This window comes from Mauremys mutica, chromosome 1, assembly GCF_020497125.1.
Source record: "Mauremys mutica isolate MM-2020 ecotype Southern chromosome 1, ASM2049712v1, whole genome shotgun sequence".
NCBI classification, from domain to species: Eukaryota; Metazoa; Chordata; order Testudines; family Geoemydidae; genus Mauremys; species Mauremys mutica.
Window position 1 is genome coordinate 266,210,471 of NC_059072.1, and position 23,811 is coordinate 266,234,281.

At 39.2% G+C, this 23,811-nt stretch overlaps 1 protein-coding gene across 2 annotated transcripts in view; it reads left to right on the forward strand.

Annotated features, from left to right (window-relative positions):
- Positions 1-23,811, forward strand: part of STK24 (serine/threonine kinase 24) — a 121,627-nt gene that overhangs the window by 93,897 nt on the left and 3,919 nt on the right. The window contains exons 6-10 of one of the 2 annotated variants that reach the window (XM_045009240.1): positions 2,455-2,640; positions 9,412-9,557; positions 14,635-14,758; positions 15,497-15,565; positions 15,732-17,961. In XM_045009240.1, coding sequence (XP_044865175.1) covers positions 2,455-2,640; positions 9,412-9,557; positions 14,635-14,758; positions 15,497-15,565; positions 15,732-15,809 — 603 coding nt within the window. In that variant the 3' untranslated portion in view covers positions 15,810-17,961. Of the gene's footprint in view, positions 1-2,454; positions 2,641-9,411; positions 9,558-14,634; positions 14,759-15,496; positions 15,566-15,731; positions 17,968-23,811 lie in introns of those variants that run through there. The other variant, XM_045009230.1, reaches the window with a different exon arrangement.

Sequence of the window (23,811 nt, forward strand, 5' to 3'; positions counted from 1 at the left end):
TGCTCTGATAACACAGTCCTACATTCTTTTTCACAATCAGGTGTTTTCCTAAATAATGAATGTTTTACATGGCTTGTTTGCTTGAGATAAGGATTACATTTCTACCAAACTGGTATTTTTTATATAAGTGGGGAGATGTCCTGGTCTAGATAAGTCACTTTTAGGGGTATAAGCATAGTTTTATGGCTAAGGAGGGCTATTTTCCTGACATTTGGTGGTCTGCGGGGTGACAGAAAGCAGAAACTCCTGCAATTCTTTTGGTCAGCTTGAACATTTTATAACATACATACACTGATATTGTTATATTGTTATATTTTAAAGCATCTTGGCTATATTTTACAATTTGGTAAAGTCCCAACAAGTTTGATTTATTAATGCATAGAATCATAGAATATCAGGGTTGGAAGGGACCTCAGGAGGTCATCTCGTCCAACCCCCTGCTCAAAGCAGGGCCAATTCCCAACTAAATCATCCCAGCCAGGGCTTTGTCAAGCCTGACCTTAAAAACCTCTAAGGAAGGAGATTCCACCACCTCCCTAGGTAATCCATTCCAGTGCTTCACCACCCTACTAGTGAAAAAGCTTTTTCCTAATGTCCAACCTAAACCTCCCCCTCTGCAACTTGAGACCATTACTCCTTGTTCTGTCATCAGGTACCACTGAGAACAGTCTAGATCCATCCTCTTTGGAACCCCCTTTCAGGTAGTTGAAAGCAGCTATCAAATCCCCCTCATTCTTCTCTTCTGCAGACTAAACAATCCCAGTTCCCTCAGGCTCTGTTCATAAGTCATGTGCTCCAGCCCCCTAATCATTTTTGTTGCCCTCCGCTGGACTCCCTCCAATTTTTCCACATCCTTCTTGTAGTGTGGGGCCCAAAACTGGACACAGTACTCTAGATGAGGCCTCACCAATGTCGAATAGAGGGGAATGATCACATTCCTCAATCTGCTGGCAATGCCCCTACTTATACAACCCAAAATGCCATTAGCCTTCTTGGCAACAAGGGCACACTGTTGACTCATATCCAGCTTCTGGATGCAGTGTTTGTTGTAGCTGTGTTATTAAGAGAGATTAGAGAGACAAGGTTGGTGAGATGTCTCTCTGAAGAAGAGCTCTGGGTAAGCTCAAATCTTGTGTCTCTCACCACTAGAAGATGGTCCAATAAAAGATATTGCCTCACCTACGTTCTATCTATAATTTGTTAATATATTTTTGCATCAATATTGAGATCAGTCCCCCACAGTATGGAAGCCTGCAGTTCCTTTTTATAGTTGGTCACTTTTCACACCATGACCGCACTTTAAGGTCTATCTGAAACTTAGGAAAGCTGCATATTAAGTGTGCTGCATGTGGAGAGCATATTATCCTTGTGCTCGGAGATTTGCATGGTCTTCAGATTAGTTTTTGGATGGAATTTATAGCATTTTGACTTACAGAGCCCTACATGTTTTGGGCCCTTGCAATCAGAAATATTGCTTCTCTGGGTGAAGCTGTGTTGTCAGCCGAGACATTTGAGCATAGAGTCCTCTGATTTAAGGGGGGTGGAGGTGTTCCTGGCAGCTTGTCTGCTATAAGGAATCCTCAACTATGGATCTCTGTTCTCCTTCTCTTTGATCTCTCAAGGCTTGGATCTGTTAATCTTCAGAAGATGCTGCAAGGCATATTTGTTCTTCCAGGTTTTTCCAGGAAGGGTGAGGGATTTGGGATAAATAGTTTGGGGGATTTTTGTGTGGTTATGTTATGGGTTTATGTGCTGATGATTGTGGGACATATCAGGTTATAACTTTTGACATTATTACATGGGCTATATTGTATTGCAGGTTTTTATTTTTGCTCTTTTAAATCCTTGTATATGGCCTCAGGTTTGGATAGGAGTTTTAATTAAATAAACATGATGATTGTAAAGTGATGTTTTATTAATTACAACATAAAATGCAAATCAAATGTGATACTTAGTCAATCAGGTGCAAATAACATATGTATATTGCTTCCTTAAGGGCACTGTTCAAAAAATCATATTGACCCGTGTGAAAGTAGTCTTGGCCTTCTCTGGAAAGTTTATTCAATTATTGTGTCCCATACTTAAAAATTCCATTGGAATACAGTAGGTTGTTGAATAAAAGAGACTAATAGGTATATTTTATATGAAGAGTAGAAGCCCGGAGTTCCAGAGAAGAGGTTCAGACTCCAGTCATTTTTAACAAGATAATATTTTCATGCAGTAAATGAAGCATAAGATGAGTTAATTCTGTATTTTGTTCGAACTACTACATTTTTCTAGGAGATACAGATTAGAGGAAGCGGGTACAAGGTAACCAGTAGTTCTTGATAAAAATAAATCATGCTCTTGAAAGCAGTAATTTGCAAGAAAGTTGTAAAATAAGCTGTTTGTTTCTTCCTCATTCCTCGTTCTCCGCCCTCTACCCCATATCTATAAATATTGTTTGTGTTACAGGCAGATATCTGGTCATTAGGCATAACAGCCATAGAACTTGCAAAAGGAAAGCCACCGCATTCAGCATTGCATCCGATGAAGGTTTTATTCCTCATCCCAAAGAACAATCCACCGACACTGGAAGGAAACTACAGTAAACCCCTCAAAGAATTTGTTGAGGCCTGCTTGAACAAGGAGCCAAGCTTCGTGAGTTTTACAAATATATTCTGTTTTTCATACAAATATCAACATGAGTAAAGCATTTAAGTGTTTTGCATGAATTCCTTGTAAGGAGCTTTTTACATCAAGAGATTTTAGAATAGAAATCTACTGCATGGGGAGTCAGGACAAAATTTAAAAGGAAATTCGTTTTTATTTAAAGCTTAATTACATTTTATAGTGATGACTGACTGCTAGCTAAAGCAACGAAGATTTTGTAATTTAAAATGTGTATGAATTCCTCCAAAAAGGCCTAAATTGGGAATATAGCTGTTATGTAGAGATTTTTTTTTTTTTGAGTCCAGATATACTAAAAAGGACTTTCACCATGAGGAAAACTTTTAGATAAATTAAATTGACAGCCTCAAAGTACAGTACTTCTAACATTTTTTTTATAATATGTTTTACTACGCACTAGAGTGCTGTTTCTTTAAAATTGAACTGAAAAACTTACGTGGCAAGCTCTTAGTTATTTTTCTCATGTGCTAGTTGGTGATATCACCTGAACACAGAATTGCCGAGATCTCTGTTCCCTGCAATGCTTTGAGTGTTTTTTTTTATATGTTCAGGCTTGAGTATATATTGACAGTGCACTAATGTGCCACACACTAAGTGTCCATATGGACCTTGTTACCATACAGCAAATGGGAGTAAATTAGAATATACTAGGGAAGTTTTCATGCGCACAGGAGGGTCCACATGAACAATTAGTGTCTTGCATGCTAATGCGCTGTAGATTTACACCTCATCTTGCTGCACACTAAATATTCATTTAGACTGATTGAATGATATTACAATAATTTATGTGCAATATAAATTGGCTTGCAACTAGAGTAAAATTTGCACACAGAAGACTTTATAGGTGTTCAGTTCTGCCCGGTGCTGTTTATGTCCTCTGAAAACATGAGAGCTTAATTCCCAAAATTTAGAATGCAGAGGTCCCATTCCATATACATTAGAACAAGGTTAGGATTACTAAAACAAAACACTCTCAACCCCTAAATACACACAAATGTTGGCATGCCAGATTTCAAACAGATCTGATTGTCTCAATTTTAGAACACTTGGTAAAACTGACTTGAAACTGGCATGGTGCCCAACCTCTCAGTGTTGTCTGTGTGACATTGCACCTCATATTCATCATAGTGGTATCATTATTATATGATTATGACATAATTATGATGAATCTTGTACAAAATATTTCATGTGAGTTATCTGTGAAAAAGTTATGATTTGCTGAATATGATTATCCTACTTGTGTGCACGTATCATTTTTTATATCTAAAGTTATGAATAGTGACTATGTATCTGTATTTCAAATGTGGTTACAACTGGATGACAGCCACTAGGCAAGATGCTTCCAGTCTAGACAACTGATTGTGAAGGGCCTATTCAAGGTAATGGGCCATTAAGGGAAACAATGGGCCATAGGAGAAGCTTATCCCCCACCTGGTGAGCCTTCCTGGCAATGCTGCAGACAACCTATGGATAATGGCTGCTCTGACTTACCAGGAACACGCAAGGGCATGTGACCAGATCACATGATACTAATCTCCATTTTGGTACCTGTATTTTTCCACAAACTGGGCTGGGAATTTAGCTTAGAACAAAGGGTTCCCGCCATACAGAGAAACTATATAAGATGGAGAGTGACATCATGATTTTTCTTCACTGCCTCACAACTCAACACCTGAAAGAAGCTGTGGAAGACAAAGGACTTGGAACGGGGGAGGGGAACCAAAGCTGCAAGGCAGATGCAGGTTGTGCCTTAAGAATCTGCAAACCTGCTTGTATCATCAGTCAGGGTGAGATATTGCTAATTCAAACCCCATCTATCTAATATATTAGACTTAGCCTGTGTTCTGTTTATTTTCTAGGTAATCTATTACTTATCATCACTTAAAATCTATCTTTCTGTAGTTAATAAACTTGTTTTATGTTTTATCTTAACCAGTGTGTTTTGAGTGACATGTTTGGGAAAAATCTCAGCTTGGTTAACACAGTCTTGTTCCGTATCTTCCTCACATCGGAGCGGGGCGGGAGCGAACTATGTTAATGAGCTTGCGCTGTATAGATCCCTGTGCAGTGCAAGATGGTATAATTCTGGGTTTATACTCGAGTAGGGGTGCAAGGCTGGGGAGCTTGGGGAAATTGGCTGGTGTCTCCTGTTTGTTCATAAGTGGCTTAGTAAAGCACTCAGGTAACTCAGTTGCGGGTGTGGCGCCACCTGCTATTGCGTTGGGTGATAACAGGGCCTGGAGATGCTGGCTGAGTCACCAGCAGAGCGGTGTAAGAGAGGCCAATCCAACTGGCTTATTATGGGGCACAGTGGTTCCAATGGCTCCCAGACTGCACCCTGGGGATGACAGCGCATCACATTTTGCATTTGAGTTCTTGCACTCAGCAGCACTGCATAGAACCATGTAACATTCAAATCCATTGTATGTTTGAAGGAGTTGTATCTCTTAAATCCCTTGATCAAGTGACCCCACATTTGCACCAGTATGCTCAAGTACTTCTATTTGTAAAGCAATTTCTAGGCCTACTTAGCTTTGCATGTGTGGTTCAGAGCACTTTGTTAATTAAAAGCAGGTAATTTGTGTGTGGAGAAAGGGGAGCCCCCTGACTAAATTTGTACTGCAGAGTACCTATGTTTATCTTTAACAGGGGAGTCACTAACTTGTCCTCCTAATGGTCCCTGTAGGACAAAGCAGAAGTTTAGTGTTAAGAAAATATTTGTTTAAACAGTTGTCATTGTAAAATGATTTAGGAAAATACTGGCCAAATTTTTTTTACATATATATGCTTACTTTCAAATTTGGGACTGTATGTGAATGTTATTTTTAAGTTCAGAATAGTCGACTCTCAGTGCAGAGCAAATTATATTGGAGAAAATCTGATTTAGTTAAATCTTGGCAGAAAAGTAGGAAGTGTTTTGTTTTGTTTTTTTAATGTAAAGGTTTTATTTGTCAGTCAGCAATAGTTTCTTTCCTTATTTACCAGTTTGCCTGCCTTTGGTTTGATTTTTTCCCTGATTTTTAGATCAGCTAAAATATTCTGACACTATATATCAGCTCAAATTTTGGATTTGGGGTGTGTGTGTGTGTGTGTGTGTGTGTGTGTGTGTGTGTGAGATCTTCAGATGCTCCTTTTCCCAGGTCTAATGCGAATTATTATAAAGTTCTTGAAATGATTTCAGAAAGGAAAGCATCTTTTTGTAAATGTAAGATTCAGCGAAGAAAAGTATCAAGAAGTTTTCAACTAGCAATAATAACACCTCAGGTTAACTTCATTGGTTATGATACTACCAAAGTTCAAATTAGTGTAGAGTAGATACGTAACTAAATCAAAAGAAAATTCTGAAATAAAAAGATCTAAAATATTAATGGCAAAGATAATGATTATTAAAGTTGATATACTGAAAATTCTATTTAATTTTTGCTAAAAATTGATGAGATCTTATGGGAGCAGATGCAGTAGTTTGAAAATCGGATACTATTTTCAACACAATTTTGTGAAAACTCAGACCAAGTAAAATGTTTGACCATTTTAATTAAAGTGAAACCTATTGCTTACCCAGTGCTGTCTGGTTTTCTCTCTTTCATAATGGAATCTTTTCTCATGTTTAAACTCTTGTATTAAGTCTAACAAGGATCTTGCATTTGTGGTAGAAACAAGCCTGTGAACAAACTGCTTACATGAAAATAGTCAAGGAAAATTATTTATCTGTTTGACAGCTGAATTATCCAGTTAGTGGCAGGGACAATAAGGGTCATGTGTGGACCTGTTATCTTTATTTAGATTGTAGTGAAGGTATTGGAAATGTAAAGATTTTACTCTGAATATGCCATATTGCCTATTTTCCAACACTTACGTCTGTGCGTCCAGTGTGACAAGGGGGGAATTACCATAACTCACAAAAACAGACCAATAGGCAGTGACTCAGCAAAGGAGCTTTGAGTCAGAACTGATATCTTGGCTGGCTTCAGCTCTTTGCCAGTCCTTTGGGCTTTGGCTTTGTTTAGGGCAGTACTGTGTATCCTGCTTAGTTACTTTGCCTTCTTCCTGGTAGGTTCTCCAGTACTCCACCATGATTTCTTGGGTTGCTTGTTTTTTTCCCCTAAAGCTCCTTTGCTTTGTGTTCATATTGTTTCTTCAAGCCCCCAGGCAGTTTGTACTCTGTTTCTTCTAGAATATGTTAAAGATGACTACTTAGTGTCTTTATGATACAGGTGTTTTAATAGCCTCTGTGAGTTTTCTTTCTCATAGACAGTATTAACTTTGATGGTTCTTGAATTCTCATAGTGCAAAGCTGTGTGGTTCCCTGTTGACCCAGTAGTTCTGTTAACACCTATTATCTTGTTTCCTCATTCTTCATCTTTGACTTACCCCAACACTTTCTGTGAGGCATCTCTGAGCCCTAGAGACATTACCTCAGTTTCACTGGATGAGTGTTCTTCTTTGAATATGTCAGTATAGAGGTGTCAGTCAGCTGATGTTGTTGTCTGTGTAGATCCCATTGTAGGAACATATATGCTCCTCATGTGCTTGAGATTGGATTTTTTTGAATTGCGATATCTGTGTGTATACCCCGTACCACCTCATACTCCCGTGTGAGGGCATAAACAGGGGAACGGCCATGGTTCTTCCCAGTTCCCTCTTACTGCTCTATGGCAGTGAGATGGAACCCAGCAAGTGACTGACCGATTAGTTTTCAGAGACCTTAATCCAGGATTTTTCAACCTATTTGAAGAAGAAGAAGAAAAGTATTTGATCCACAACTCTCCTTCCCACCTCCACGTTCAGCCGGGTTTGGTGCTTCACACCAACCAGCACACCTTGTGGTGGAGTCCAAACTCTGAGTTCAAACTCTGCATGTCCTGAAATGGGTTGATCTCTATTAAGGATGACACAGTCAGTGCCTTTTCTGCCTAGGAGAGAGCCACATCTTGGTTAAGCCAGATCTTTGCATGCAAGTCCTTCTCTTCCAGGACGTGCACGGTAAGTCCAGGGATGCTATGCACAAGATGCATTTATTTGAGCAGTTCATGCGGGTCACTTCGGACCCAGAAGTGACTGTTAGAATCAGCATCAACTAGCGTCAGCCAGCACTCCCTTGAGCACCCATCACACTCTGGGATCAGACAGTGGAATGGTGAAAAAAGCACTGGCAGAGTTGGCACCAACAATGTAGATTCCGGCCATCTCAACACTGGCAAAGTCCCCAGCTGGACCGACAGTCTCCACGTCAACAGTCCTGGCACAGATTACCTTGGCAGCAATAGTTTGGTGCTGATTACTCTGGTTCCTGTATGGCTGCAACGTTGATGGCAAAGGCCACTAGTATGAGATGGGTCTCATGGCTGTGGGCATTGAGATTACCACATGGCATACTGTTCATGACAGAGGACTTGCCTTTTGATGGAATTGTCCTCTTCAGCCAGAGAACAGATGAAGCGCACCTGTCCCTAAAGGGTTACCTTAAAGTCCTTGGGAATTTATAAACCAACTCCTAAAAGAAGCCTTACGTATATCAACCCCAACTAAGGCAGAAGACACCCTTCTTACACATTTACCCTGCCTAGACAATTGACTGATATGTGACAGAACCCAGGAGAAGTTGGCAGCAAGTCTAGAATATTCCCTCTATCTAGTCTAGCAGCAGGGTCTTCTCATGAACTATGAAAAATTGTCTTATCCCATCACAGATGATGGAGTTCATATAAGTCCTAATTGACTCTGATTCAGAGAGAGCCTAGCCTTCTCAAGGACAGATTTCTGTCAATGTGATTGCTAGTGTTCAGGATAAAATCAAACTTGATTGTGATGATGCAGATGTGTCTGGTGCTACTGGGTCATAGGTTGGCATACACATATCTGATGCTGTTTCCCAGACTTCATCTGTGAGTGTATCAACTCTTGCTCAGGTACAGCCGCCGGAGGAGCTGCTGGCATTCTGCTCCTTTCCCCGCTGCTGCCCCTGCCAGCGGGGAAAGGAGCAAAACTCCCAGCCCCCAGCTCCTCTGGCGGCTTTACCTGAGCCAGAGTTGACGCACTCACAGATGAAGTCTGGGAAACAGCATCAGATATGTGGATGGGAGGGGCAGCAGGGAAAGGAGCAGAACTCTGGAGACAGGGCTGGTGGGGGGTGTGGGGTGGAGGGCAAGGCCAGAGGTGGGGGCAGCAGCTGGAGGAGCTGCTGGCATTCTGCTCCTTTCCCCACTGCCCCTCCCAACGGGGAAAGGAGCAGAACCCCCAGCCCTCTCCTCCAGCCGGGCTGCTGCTGTGTTTTTCTGGTACACCATACCAGCTATAAATAGCTTGCTGGCAGGGCGTGCCGGCCTATTTGCACTGCTGGTGATCAGTTGTTGTGAAGGTAGGACAAGAAGTAATTAGCTTGTAAAGGAGGTATAGGTTAGATATTAGGAAAAACTTTCTAACTTTAAGAATAGTTAAGCACAGAAATAAGCTTCAACCTTGTCATTAGATGTTTTGAAGAACAGATTAGACAAACTCATGTCAGGAATGGTTGTAGGTATGCTTGGTGCTGGTCTGGACTAGATAACCTCTTTAGGTCCCTGCCACCTACATTTCTATGTTTCTGTGTTTAGTATTAAGCCATCAAAGTTTCTGATTATATTATTTGTCATGAGTTTTCCTCTTTTGTTTTTCAAATCACGATAGGTGAGTCATCTCAACTGTTTCAAATATAGAGAAAAAAAGTTAGACTGTAGCTTACAATTAATTTTTATTTTTAAGAGACCAACAGCAAAGGAGCTCTTGAAACACAAATTCATAATACGAAATGCAAAGAAAACATCCTACCTGGCAGAACTCATTGATAGGCACAAGAGGTGGAAGTCTGAACAGAGCCATGATGACTCCAGCTCTGAAGAATCGGATGCGTAAGTTTGTTGAATCTATAACGTAATTGTAAACACAGGAATAGAGGAGGAGAATTTTCTCAAGTAGTTGTGTATCATATCATCTTGTCTAGTTAGCTGATGTTCTTTATTTAAAAAATGTTGGGCTCACCAGGCATGTGAAGTTAAAAATTTAATTGAAATGTTTTGAGGGCTTTCAAGCCCAGAAAGTTGAAAGAAGACTAATTATAAAATATCTAATTTTTTTGTTGAGGAAGGGTGTGTTTTGTAATATTTCATGCTGCAAACAGTTTGCTCCATCTGCTCTGGCATCTCAAACTGTTAGTTTCAGTCATACAGTGCTCAGCACACACTCTTTTCTGTCATACTAGAAAGTACAAAAAATAAATTATCTTCATGACTAAATTAAACCAACTCTCTTAACCTGAAGTTAAGATTGAGAGTACGTATCAGCAACTGAAAGCTAAAGAATGTGCAAGTACATTTCTGGTGTTTTAAAAATCAAGAAGAAACCAAGAAGTCTAGAGATAAACGGGACTTGTAAAGGAGAAAAAATTAGGGTTTGCTCTCTTATGCTTCTTTGATGATCTTGTCTAAAGACGTCCTAAAAGTAAATTTTAAAAGGGGGAGGGGTGGTGTTCTGTTTATTTCTTATCTTAGCAATAGTAGGAATATCAAGTCTGATCTTTCTTGGTTTTGCTGAATGATTTGTTAGGGATCTTTGGGACATGGTTTGCACTTCCCCAGATGTTATTTCGATGGATGCTCAGTTTTAAAGTATGGACATTCACAATTAAGGCTTCCAAATTTTGGCAACAAGGTCATTAGGGCTGTAGGAATTGATATACTTAAGGTCGTGATGGTGAAGGGAAATCTGCTTCTTCACTCTGAGGCATAGAAAGAGAAGGAGGGGGATCATTTTCTGTTGTCTTAACTTTTAGAAATGCCTTCAGGAAATATGCCTTTTGGTGGGACTTCCTTTCCCTAGGGAGAACTGGAGAAAATTGGGTTGGCTCGGCTCATGAACAGAGAGTATTAATAGTTGCTCCTGGTGGCACTGCAGGTACATCCACTGAAGCCACGAAAGATGTTAGAGGGGAACTCATGGAGAATAAATTTTCTACAAGTACTGCTGCGAAGATGTTCAGGTGCTGTTATGATGAACCATAGTATAAGAACCTGAACAGAATAAAGTACACCTCTACCCTGATGTAACGCCACTCGATATAACACGAATTTGGATATAACGCGGTAAAACAGTGCTCTGGGGGGGCTGTGCGTGCCAGCAGATCAAATCAAGTTTGATATAACATAGTTTCACCTATAATGCGGTAAGATTTTTTGGCTCCCGAGGACAGCGTTATATCGAGGTAGAGGTGTACTACTAGTGCCTTCCTCCTTTTTGTGATTGGTGGAAAGGAGAAGATAATAGGTAACAGGTAATTTGAGTTGAGAAATTCTGCCATTTGATGGGTACTTCTAAACAAATATATACTGAAAAAGCTAATTGTATTCAAGATTTTATAAAGAGAATAAAAATATCAAAGTGAAATAATTTAGTCAATCTCTCTGCGAGTGCAGGATTTTTCGATACTGTACACTTTCTTGCATCTTCTTCAGTGTAAATGTAAATGTCTCAAAATCTCTTCAGTCTGTCTGCATGGTCAAATGCTTGGCAGGATTCTCAATACCAAAGTCCTTAATCGTTGGATATCTGGCATTCACAGCATGCTCATGAAAGTTCAGCTGATTGGTCTGGGCATCTCGTTGGCATGGCTGACTTGAGAATACTCAAGGCTATATTTGATGGTCAGCTACAAACACCTTTCTCATGGAGGCCAGTACAAACAATATAAAGTCACACTGAAATCAAACTTGAAAGCATGTCAGGTTGACCACAGCAACTGGAAAGCAACAGCCCATGATAGAGCAAGGTGGCAGCAGATTTGTCATGTCACTGTTAACAGCTTTGAAGCAATGTGTATTAACACCTTATTTGAAAAACATGAACAGTGCAAAGTAAGGATACAATATCTTGTAATGGTCATGAACAGTCTTCTCTTTCTTTTCCTAACTATGTTTGTGGTTCTCTGACCTGTTCAGTATCTTGTTTTTTTCTTATTGTTCAATGTGTGGTTCCATGTCTCATTTACTGCATACTATTCAAACCCTATTCTGAAGACAAAATTTCCTCATGGGCAGTGACAGGGTGGGACTCACCACCTCGGCGCCTCCTGGTGGTTGTGCTGAGAATTAGCTCTTGGTTGCTGGTGCGCCTTCCTCTAGTGGTGTCTCACCGCCATCACTTCTGCTCCACCTCTAAGACCCGCGTTGCTCCCTGGACCACGGCATCCTCTTCTGGGCATGGCTGTGCCCCACTCTGCTTTCTCCCCCCTTCTGGGGGAATTGGCTGTCTCTAGTTCATCCACTTGCTGCTGTGGCCCACTGTAGCCTTTGGTCTAGTCCCTCTCCGCAAGGGGTAAACTGCAGTCCGAATACTGGCCATCCCCTCTGTGGCCTTTTTGGGATGCCACTGTGGCCCTTTTGAGACTACTTGTGGAAAACAGGCTACAGCTCTAAGGAACTGTGCAACCCCCGAAGAGGAGAAGATAACCCTCTTCCACAGCATCACTGGTGAGACCCCAGACATACAACTGTCAGGAGGAGCAGGGATCTGAGGTCCAGAGACACCAGTGATCCACTTAACCTCCTAAAGAAGTCTAGGAGGAGGCATCTGCTTTGGCCCTGGCATCAGGGCTGGCTCCAGGCACCAGCGCAGCAAGCAGGTGCTTGGGGCGGCCAATGGAAAAGGGGCAGCATGTGTCCAGGTATTTGGCGGCAATTCAGCGGCGGGTCCCTAAGTCACCGAATTGCTGCCGAAGAAGTGGCGGCGGTAAAGCTGCCACTGAAGTATCGCCGATCGCAGCTTTTATTTTTTTCCCCACCGCTTGGGGCGGCAAAAACGCTGGAGCTGGCCCTGCCTGGCATCAGCACCAAATGATTTTAAGGCCTTTCAGTACCTCTTTTTGAGGATAGTAGACACACTGGAGATTGAAATCTCTGACATTGTGTAATTTCTCTGCAAACTCTTTGAGGTTTTTTTCTGCAATGAGCCCAGCACGCATTGCCTTTCTGAGAAATAAAGGGCTTCTGGACCCCTTGAAGGCACTATGGCAGGGTCTGCACTGTCTGCCCATTGGTCTCTGGGTAGAGTTTAAGGTATTTATGAACTATAAAATCCTAAATAAGAGTGCCTCTCTTCCCATGCTATATTGCCACAGCTGTAATCAGCAGAAGCACTGAAGCTAGATCCCCTCATTATGAGAGAGCAGCTGGAAAGCCTTTCTCTGGGAGGGCTTTGAGACTCTGGAACTTGCTGGCTGCCTTGGTCCAAAAATTGCCTAATTTGGCAACTTTGGGGGCATGCTGCAAAAGATATCTGTTTTGAGACGGTTTTTAGAAAAGGCTGAGCATGTGTTTCCCAGATGACTAAGAGGCAGGAGCAACATTTCCTTTAGATTTCTTTTGTATTGAGTTGTGCATATCATATTTTCATCATGTTTAGATAGACCTTTGTCTCTCCAATTTATTCATTTAAATTGCCTAGTTTGTAATTAGTCACGGCATCTTCCATTCTGTTAAATATTGGGCTGAAGAGGTTTAAGATCACACCAAGTTACTTTAAATGTATCTTATATTCCTGTGCTGTACTGAGTAACAAGACTTATGACCATGCCACAGGTAAACTATTGAAATCAATACGTTTTCTTATGGCACCAATATAAGTATCTTAGAATTCCCCAAAGATATCATCTGTGTAGGATTCTAACTCCTGGCTCCCAATTTCAAGACTGGTGGAACTCCCCTAGTTCTCTGCCTCCCCACAACCACTCATTACCCATCTCTGCTGGCTCGAGCCCTGCTCCCCTCCCTCTCTGCCCCAGATCCAAACCCACTTCTTTTCTCTCCTCTCCCTCCCCCAGGAGGGATTTGCCTTCACAGCCTGGAGCATGTAGGAGGGTACGGACTGGGTACCCCTACCCCATCAGCAGCAACTGCACAGGCCCCCTCTCCCTGCACTATAGCTCCCTGCCAGGCTGAGAGGAGCTGCCAGGTGTTGCAGCAGGAGGGCCTGGCAGGTGGAGTGGGACCCTATGCTGGCTGACTGGGCTCCCTCCCCGTCCACTCCTTACCCTCCCTGCTCTCAGGCTTTCTGTGGTGCGGAGAGGAGTCTCTGTGGGTTCCAGAAGGAGCTCCTGGGCCAATAGGCAGAGCAGGACCCTATGTGGGTCCTACCGGCTGGGAGTGTCTGTCGCTCCCCCTGCAGCATATTAAGCTCTTTACCCTTTCTGCTGGTCTTGGGCTTTCTGTGGTGCGGAGAGGACCCACCATGAGTTCCAACAAAAGGGTCTGGCAGGCAGTGTGCTGGTTGCGCTGGGAACCACCTGAGTTGCGCAGCCATTACCAGACTGCTGTGCAGCTTAAAGGGAGCATTGGCTTGGTGGTTGGCTGAGTTACTGTGGAACTGATGATTTTAGTGCAGCTGAGGTTTAATTTAATTTTATTGATTGTATAATTACGTTAGGGCATCTAGACCGTTAGAGAGGCATATTTATTATTTTAAATTTAAATAAATAAATAAGACGTTGACTTTGTTCTTATCTGGGTTCTCTGCATAGCCTACTACAATGCTAAACGAGCACTGACTGAATTTGTGTGTTCAAACTTTCCCAAAACTTTGCCAACTTTCCAGTAATTTGGAGCCCTCTGCTGGCATCTGTTATACTGCTAAAAAGTAATATCATTGGTGTTATACAGTTTGGGAAATCATTGTCAGAGGTAGTAAATGAACATATGTCTTTCTCCTTAATCTTTATTTAATATACAGAAAAACATCTTCCATATTTAAACAAAATCTTTACTTAAGATCCAACCTAATCATTCTTACCACATGCCTTGTTTTCACTGGCCTGAGAAGCATGGTGTTCTAAATTCACTCTCAAATCTGAAGGTTTTAAGCTTTTTTTGGCATTACTAAATCAATATTACTAACGTAGTAAAGGAAAAATTCTGAAATGTCTTAATATTTTTTTTGAAGTGAAACCGATGGCCAGGCCACAGGTGGTCGTGATTCAGGGGACTGGATCTTTACAATCAGAGAAAAAGACCCCAAGAATGTAGAGAATGGAGCAGCCCAGCCACAGGAACTAGAAAGTAATAAGGTACTGTATTAATGTTTAATGCTAAAAGCAATACTAGAAAGATATACATCTAAACATGCTAATCTAGTTCAGTCATCCAACATTTTTTCAAATTTTGTTTCACTTAAGATACTCCTTTGACAGTTTAAATATTTAAAAATCTGCAAAAGTCTTCTAAATTATGTATATTACAGTTGTTGCTTATATTGAACAGCTCTTATCAAAATGATTTCATCCTGAAATACTTCTTCACTCTTACAGTTTGATTTTTTGTAAATATGTGTGATGTTGTTTTTAAATGTTTTATTATGGTTGACTTAGCATTTTGTACCTGCATGTGTCAAGACATTGGGAGTAGGATCAGACTTTTCTCATTTTTAGTAAGCTTCACTGTACATTCTTGGAGAAACATTGTTATGTAATGCACTTTTGTCATACAAAATCCTACTCTTTAATTATTCTTCATATTGAATTCGCACCCACACATAATGTAATCACTTTACACATACTTTGATAGATGATATTAAAACGTAATGTACTACATGAATTAGTTCATGTGTGTGCATGTTTACATACCCATTATTGTGTTTATATGTAGTGTATCAGAACTAGTTTTTTTATGAAACAAATATAGAAAGCAATGAGGATGCATTTTCAGAAATCAAATAGCTCAGGCTCAGTTAGGGTTATTTTGAAGATACAATGTAAATGTTAATCGTGCTCACTCTATTACAGATGTCACTCTTTTTTCTCTTAAAGGAAAAAGAGACCCCCAGGCGTCCTTTGTCTCAGTGTTTATCTGCAATTATATCTCCTTTATTTGTGGAGGTAAGCTGCCTCTGAAAACTTAGTTATTTCTAATATCTATATATATGTCTCTTTGGAGAATGGCATATCCAAGGATACTGTAACTGATAGGTTAACTCTCCTTATGGTCCAGCAGTAGCATTCTGGTTTATTGGTGTCTCATCTGTTTCTTCTGTTTCTTTCCTAGTTTGTTTACAGCAATGCTCATTTGTGCAGAGCAACCACATCACTTACACTAACTGAAGAGAATGAGGAGAGAAAATAAAGCTGGGAGACAATTCAATAAAGAGGGGAGGTGTGTGTTACTGCTTGGACTGCAGTGCACCAGTTTTTCCTATTATTGGGTCTTTTTGTCTAATCTGCATTCAGCTCCTCACTTCTCCCCAACGTCTGCTTGGTGGACTAGGCTAAGAGAGTATAAAAGGTTCAAAGCCCTGAAGTATAAATGCTGAACTTGTACTGGAATCTAACAAACTATTTTATGCAGATATTCTGTGGAATGGTTCTTTAATGTTTTTATAAGTATATTTACATCTGAAGGGGAATACAGACATAATGTAGAGTCCATTACTTAAAAAATACCTATAGAACTGTATTTGATATCATTAAGCAGTTCTTTCCTACCCTAGCATTGCTGTAGAATAAGGACAAGATTTTCTTTTAAACCATGTTTCAATCTTTACAACTGTCCTTCCCCTGTGGGTGGAAAAAACAGAGGGCACCAAAAGTATTTTCCTAATCAAAGGAGCCCCGGTCTTGAGGAGGCTCCTGGAAGGTTTCCATGCCACGTAGCAAGCCTATTGAACACAGTAGAGCAGATACTTACCCAGAAGAGTGGTCTCTGCACCAGAGCTTACTGAGACTCAGCGGAGAGTCAACTTGTCATCCTCATCTGTAAAATGGTGAATAGCATTTTCCTTCCTCATGGGGATGTTGGGTCTTAAATTTATTAGGGAGTTCAATGCTTGTAGGCTGAGTGAATTGCACACTCCAGAGGCTCCTTCCATTCTTCTGTTCCCCACTACAAGTTCCCTGTGTGCCACCCTCCTATGCCCCTCTATTTCAGGGGCTCCCTGCTGCTCCCCTCCCCTTATCTCTCATGCCAGGGGTTCTGTCTGTTCCCATCTCTTCTTCCCACCCCCATGTCATGGACTGTATTTCATCCCATGGCAGGGACAGAGAGAGAGTGTGTGTGTGTGTGTGTGTTTTCCCTCTTTCCAAGAACTGCAGTTTCCCCATCCCATTTCTACCATCCCTCTGGGGCCCTGCTTTTTTCCTCTCCCCAATTTCCACTCTCCCTATTCTGGTTTCCTGCTTTCACAGCCACACACCTGGCTCCCGCCTCTGGATTCCTGCATCCCCCATCATCACCACCACTCCTCGCCACTTGATTTCCTTGTGGGTCTCTGCTTAGCCATCCTCTCTTCCCACTAAGAGCAAGTCCACTTCCTCACTCCCCTCTGGGTCCCTGCTTCCCCCCATCACCACTGCCCCATCTCTCTCATCCCTCCTGCTTCCCTTTCTCCCTCATGTGTTCCCTGCTACTCCACTCTTATCCCCATTTAGCTCTTTACACACTCTGCCTGTAAGATTCTTTGATTCTTATTAGAATCCAAGCTACAGACACTCCGAATGCAGCAAGTTAAGCTGCTGCTTCTCATGTGTAGGCAGCAGCAGATTCCATTCCTGCAGCATCAGGGAGTGTGGGGGACCTGATTTTCCTCTGACCTAGGCTTTTTCCAGTGTTCTGATTTGAACCAAAATAAATAGGATTCTGTCCAGTGAGACCTAGAACATTCACTGAAATTTTAGAATTGGGCAGCTGCAATGTTCAAAGTTATTGTGTAACAGACACTCAGCGAACTAACTTTTTAAAGTGCTGTGAAATCCTCACATGGAAGGTGCTATGAAAGTACAAAGTGTAGTACAAAATTAGTAAGACTAACTCTTACTTTGTACGCAACAGCACCTTTCTAAAATCTGGAAAATAGAATTGCTGGCGACCTCAGATGACCCTTGGTTTCTTGGGTTGGGGGTTTCACATCCCACATGGACACCTTATTTTTGTGAATGCTTAGACTGCTCTTTTAGTGACCTGCGATAAAAATCTCTAATTACAAATAGTGTGTTTCTCTAGCTAGAACTTTTAATGATAAAAAAAAAAAAAGAATGTACTAATTTTCAGGAGTCTAGTTCTGTGGAAACAGAGAAATTAACACATAATATTACACGTTCAAATATTTGTCAGATAATTACATTGTTAATGTAGTTTTGCCATTTTTTTAGTTGAAAGAGAAAAGTCAGGCATATGGTGACAACATGGGGTCCATAGAAGAACTGAGAGAAGCTATTTATTTAGCTGAGGAGGCTTGTCCAGGCATTTCAGATACCATGGTATCGCAGCTTGTACAGAGGCTTCAGAGGTAACAATAAAAATACCTTTGCATTAAGACTTACAGAAAATTGCAAGACTTACTTTAATATTTGCTAAGTATTTTGTAAAATACAAGTACTGACTGATATTTCTGTATTATAAAGATAAAATATTTTCTGATGTGCTTTTACTTTGTTTATGAAAATGTAATTGTTTAATAGAAAAATTCTTAGCCTATCAGGAACTTAAATTTCTTTTTCCTGTCTTCATTATATATACTCACTTTCACACACTGCATACTGTATATTGAATGTATTGTCTGCAAAGCCAAACCAGAAAAAGAACACTACCATGAGTTACATAAAAATGAACTTTTTCTTTTTAAATGGTAAATATACGAAACTGCTCAGAGATTTGCAATGTAGGATATAGTCCCAGGAGAGATTGATTAGTGTGCTGAGGGGTGTTTGTGTGTGTGCGTATGTATGTATTTAAAAAAGAGTACTTGAATAGTTTACATTCATGACTATTGACCTCTGCTGTCTCCTGGTAGAAAAGGAAGAGATCAAATATCAAATTTGGAAATTTCCTTTACTCATTGGTCTATAATGAATGTGAGTTCCAAATTTCAAGATACTAGCTCAGTGGAAATGTGTGTGTGTGTGTGGGGGGGGATGTATTAAATATTACATGAAAATAAAATAGAAAGTGTTGTGCCCACTATAATTAAAGTTAAAAACTGTTTGCATTTTAAAACCCTCTTCTTTTCTGGTTGTGAACTTGTGAATCATTCTCTTTCCACTCTTGAGTTCTGTCCAAAAGTGAAATTTTGGAAAAGTTCAAACTAAATCTCTTTAGTTGCTAAAATAACTAGTGCCCAAAAGAAATATGTTTCAAAGTGGTCTAATAAGGATACATCAATGAATTGTGTGCACTTTACCAATATTTAAAAAAACTAAAAAAATCCAGGATAATAGTTGAAAGCAATTTTTAAAAAAATACTATGCAGAGTGCACAATAATGTTCATTAGCATTGTCCAGTATGTTTACCTTAATAAAATTTTCCCCCTTTCATCACAAGGAAAATGCTCATTGAGATTGAGAGTGTGTCAAGGTTTATTGTCCTCAAACTGCTGCTGGAACAGTTTTGTATGACAGAGATTGTATAAGCATATCAACAAATTTTCAAAAAGTCTTCCATCTTAACATAAAAGTAATAAGTTGTGAATATGAATAACTATGGTTCCCTTGATTTTTGGACCTCCATATTTTTTGCCTCATTATTTTAAATTCTTCTACCTTAATGCAGATACTCTTGTATTTAGGACCTGGGTGCTCATGTAAATAGTTCTTACTTGTGTAAGCAGTCTCATTAAAGTTAAAGACCACTTGTGATTAAGAGTATGCAATTTGAGCCCTTAGTGTGTTTGTATAATAATATACTTTAAAAAAAAATAATCTCAATGCCTGGAACCCAGTTATAATACACATCTGTTTTGGCAATATACCAATATATCTTGGGTTCCATCTTAAGTGGAGTTTAATGAAGAAACCATTAATATTTCTAGATGTGAAGCATTTGTTCATACTCTGGTTTGAGAAACGTAACTATGGCTGAATTTAAATTTGTATATTGAAATTGATTATTTCTTTATAAATAAAGTTCTACATAATTTAAAACGGGCCACATATACTCAAAACTTAATTTTATTTTTTTACAAAAATCTCCAAATATATTGATAGTAACTGAACATCAATGGCTGTAATGGGATGAATTTTACATGTTTCAGAGAGTTTCTGTAGGACCAACCACTGTATGTTTACTAATAAAATTAAAAACAAATGCAAACTTGGTAAAATATGTAATTGCTTTATAAAGTCTAATGTAAATCTGATTGATGCAGTTCAAGTTTATTAGTAGTAAACTTGTCTAGAGAATGAACAAAACCAGTCACCTTAAAAAAAAAAAAGCCATATTAAATTAATATTAAGGACAAAGGATGTTGCTGAGCATGACCTCTTATGCCTGTGCATTGCAGCAGCAGATGAGCCATACAGAAACCAACCCACTATCAGAATATTTCAAACAGTAGGAAATGCTGTATATAAAAACCTCTGAAAAATGTATATTTCACAGCTAAATATGTATATCAGCTAATCAGTTTTTGTACTGTATTGACATATTTCGTACAGGAAGAATTTGAGTTGTAATATGTTTATCTATAATTATAAGAAACAAGTATAAAGAATTAATATATAATACTAGGGCTGTCAAGTGATTTTAAAAAGTAATTGAATAAAAAAATTAATCGCGATTAATTGCTGATGATAATGGAATACCTTTGATTTAAATATTTTTGAATGTTTTCTACATTTTCAAATATATAGAGTTCGATTGCAAAACAGAATACAAAGTGGTACAGTGCTCTGTTAATACTTATTTTTTATTACAAATATTTGCACTGTAAAAAACAAGACATAGTATTTTTCAATTTACCTAATACAAGTACTGTAGTGCAATCTCTTTATCATGAAAGTTGAACTTACAAATGTAGAATTATGTAAAAAAAAAACTGCATTCAAAAATAAAACAATGTAAAACTTTAGAGCCTACAAATCCAATCAGTCCTACTTTTTGTTCAGCCAATCCATCAGACAAACAAGTTTGTTTACATTTGCAGAAGATAATGCTGCCCGCTTCTTGTTTACAGGGTCACCTGAAAGAACGCATTTGCATGGCACTGTTCGTAGCCGACGTTGCAAGATATTTACATGCCAGATGCAGTAAAGATTCATGTCCCTTCATGCTTCAGCCACCATTCCAGAGGACATGCGTCCATGCTGATGACAGGTTCTGCTCAATAACTGTCCAAAGCAGTGTGGACCGGCTCATGTTCATTTTTATCATCTGAGTCAGATGGCACTACCAGAAGGTTGATTTTCTCTTTTGGTGGTTCGGGTTCTGTAATTTCCACATCGGAGTGTTGCTTTTTTAAGACTTCTGAAAGCATGCTCCACACCTCATCCTTCTCAGATTTTGGAAGGCACTTCAAATTGTTAAATTTTGGACCGAGTGCTGTAGCTATCTTTAGAAATTGCACATTGGTACCTTCTTTGCATTTTGTCAAATTTTGCAATGGAAGTGTTCTTAAAATTAATAACGTGCTGAGTCATCATCCGAGACTGCTATATCATTAAATATATGGCAGAATATGGGTAAAACATCAGGAGGCATACAATTCTTCCCAAGGAGTTCAGTCACAAATTTAATTAACACATTATTTTTTTAATGAGTGTCATCAACATGGAAGCATTTCCTCTGGAACGGTTGCCGAAGCATCAATAGGCATATGAATCTTTAGCGCATCTGGCACGTAAATATCTTGCAACAGTGTCATATGAACGCCTGTTCTCACTTTCAGGTGACACTGTAATTAAGAAGTGGGCAGTATTATCTCCTGTAAATGTAAACAATCTTTTTCATGTTAGCGATTTGGCTAAATAAGAAGTATGACCGAGTGGACTTGTAGGCTCTAAGGTTTTACATTGTTTTGTTTTTGAGTGCAATTATGTAACAAAAAAAAATTAAGTTGTACTTTCATGATAAAGAGATTGCACTACAGTACTTGTATGAGGTGAATTGAAAAATACAATTTCTTTTGTTTATCATTTTTACAGTGCAAATATTTGTGATCACACATAATACAAGTCAAGTATCAGAGGGGTAGCCGTGTTAGTCTGGATCTGTAAAAGCAGCAAAGAGTCCTGTGGCACCTTATAGACTAACAGACGTATTGGAGCACGAGCTTTCGTGGTTGAATACCCACTTCGGCATGCATCCGACCCACGAAAGCTCGTGCTCCAATACATCTGTTAGTCTATAAGGTGCCACAGGACTCTTTGCTGCTTATAATATAAGTGAGCACTGTACACTTTGTATTCTGTGTTGTAATAGAAATCAGTATATTTGAAAATGTAGAAAAACATCCAAAATATTCAATAAATTTCAATTGGTATTCTGTTGTTTAACAGTGAGATTAAAACTGTGATTAATTGTAATTATTTTTTTTAGTTAATCGCGTTAGTTAACTGTGATTAATCAACAGCCTTATTTAATACATATCCCTTAGAGGGTTGGTTAACTCCTCATCTGAATCCCTCTGTTATACTCACACCTTCAGGCAATCCCTCTTCTCATCAATAATACTTGCTTTATCTTACTTTACTTATCTGTTGTTCAGGGTCTTGTCTTTTTTCTTATCTTACTGTGATTGTAAATTCTTTGCAGTAGGGACTGTCTTTACCTGCATTTGTACATTGCTATTTAATTTTATGGTGCTGTATAAATTACTTCAGATAAATTCATTGTATTATTACTCATTTAATGATACTGTAATTAACACAATGGTTTGTAGTTAAAAATAATTAATATTCCTAAAACATAAAACCAGTTCTTCTTTCTTTTAAATACATTTTCAATTTTTAATGCGATACATTTTAAAGTAATTTTTATTAAGTTGACCACTTTTTAAGTTTATAAAGCTTATTAAGTTTATCAACTTTATTAAGTTGACCCTGCTGTCATATGAAAAGTTGAAAAGCTTTATCAGATACTTTGCATAATTTTTAGCCCCCTCTGTGTAGGATAATCTGCTATCCATGCTCTGTTAGCAGTTTGAAGCTGAGTAAGCCTGAGAGATTGATCAAAAAGTCTTTACAAAAAAATATTTCAAGACTTTAAAACTAAACTCCCATCAGAAAAATGTTTTTGCATTTGAATAACAGGCTTTTTCAGGCATATTCATCTTTTTTGTTAGTTTGAGATAATCATAGAAATGTAGGACTGCAAACGACCTTGAGAGGCCAGTTAGTCCAGCTCCCCATGCTGAGGTAGGATCAAATATACCTAGACAAACTCTGACGTGTTTGTCTAACCTGTTCTTAAAACCTCCCTGTGACAGGGATCCCACAACCTCCCTTTGGAAGTGTATTCCAGTGCTTAACTATCCTTATAGTTAGAAAGATTTTCCTGTTATCTAATCTAAATCTTCCCTGCCGCAGTTTAAGCCGATTACTTCTTGTCCTACCTTCAATGGACATGGAGAAGAATTGGTCACAGTATAATACCCCTTAGAAACCACGTTTTCTAAACCTTTGATAATTTTTGTTGCTCTCCTCTATACTCTCCAGTGTAAGAAAGATATTGGCAAAGTGTGGTGCCCAAACCTGGACACTTTACTCCAACTGAGGTGTCACCAGTGCTGAGTAGAGTGGGACAATAACCTCCCGTGTCTTATGTATTGCACTCCTGTTAATAGATCCCAGAACAATACCAGCCTTTTTTGCAATGCATTGTATTTGTTGATTCATATTCAGTTTGTGATCCACTATAACCACAGGTGCTTTTCTGCAGTACTGTAGTCTAGCTAGTTCTTTGTACTTGTGCATTTGAGTTTTCCTTCCTAAGTATAGTACTTTACACTTGTCTTATGTTGATTTCAGACCAATTTTCCAGTTTGTCAAGGTCATTTGAATTCTAGTCCTGCCCTTCAAAATGCTTGCAATCCCTCCCGAGTTGGTGTCATCCACAAATTTTATAAGCATACTCTTCACTTCATTATCCAAATCATTAGTGATGATCCAAGTTACTAATTTCAGATATTCCTCTATAACACAGCTATGAAGATGAAAGGATATCACTTATTTGTGCACACTTCAGCATACTTTCAATATTAAATACTGTTGCCATTTGATCACATCTTTGAACAAAAGTGTAGTCTTTTTATAGTATCAAGTTCTTTTTTTTTACACGTTTTAATGTCTAAAATTATCTTTTCACTGGTGATCGCAGTAATTCTTGCCATTAACAAGATTTTATATTTTAAAGTACAAT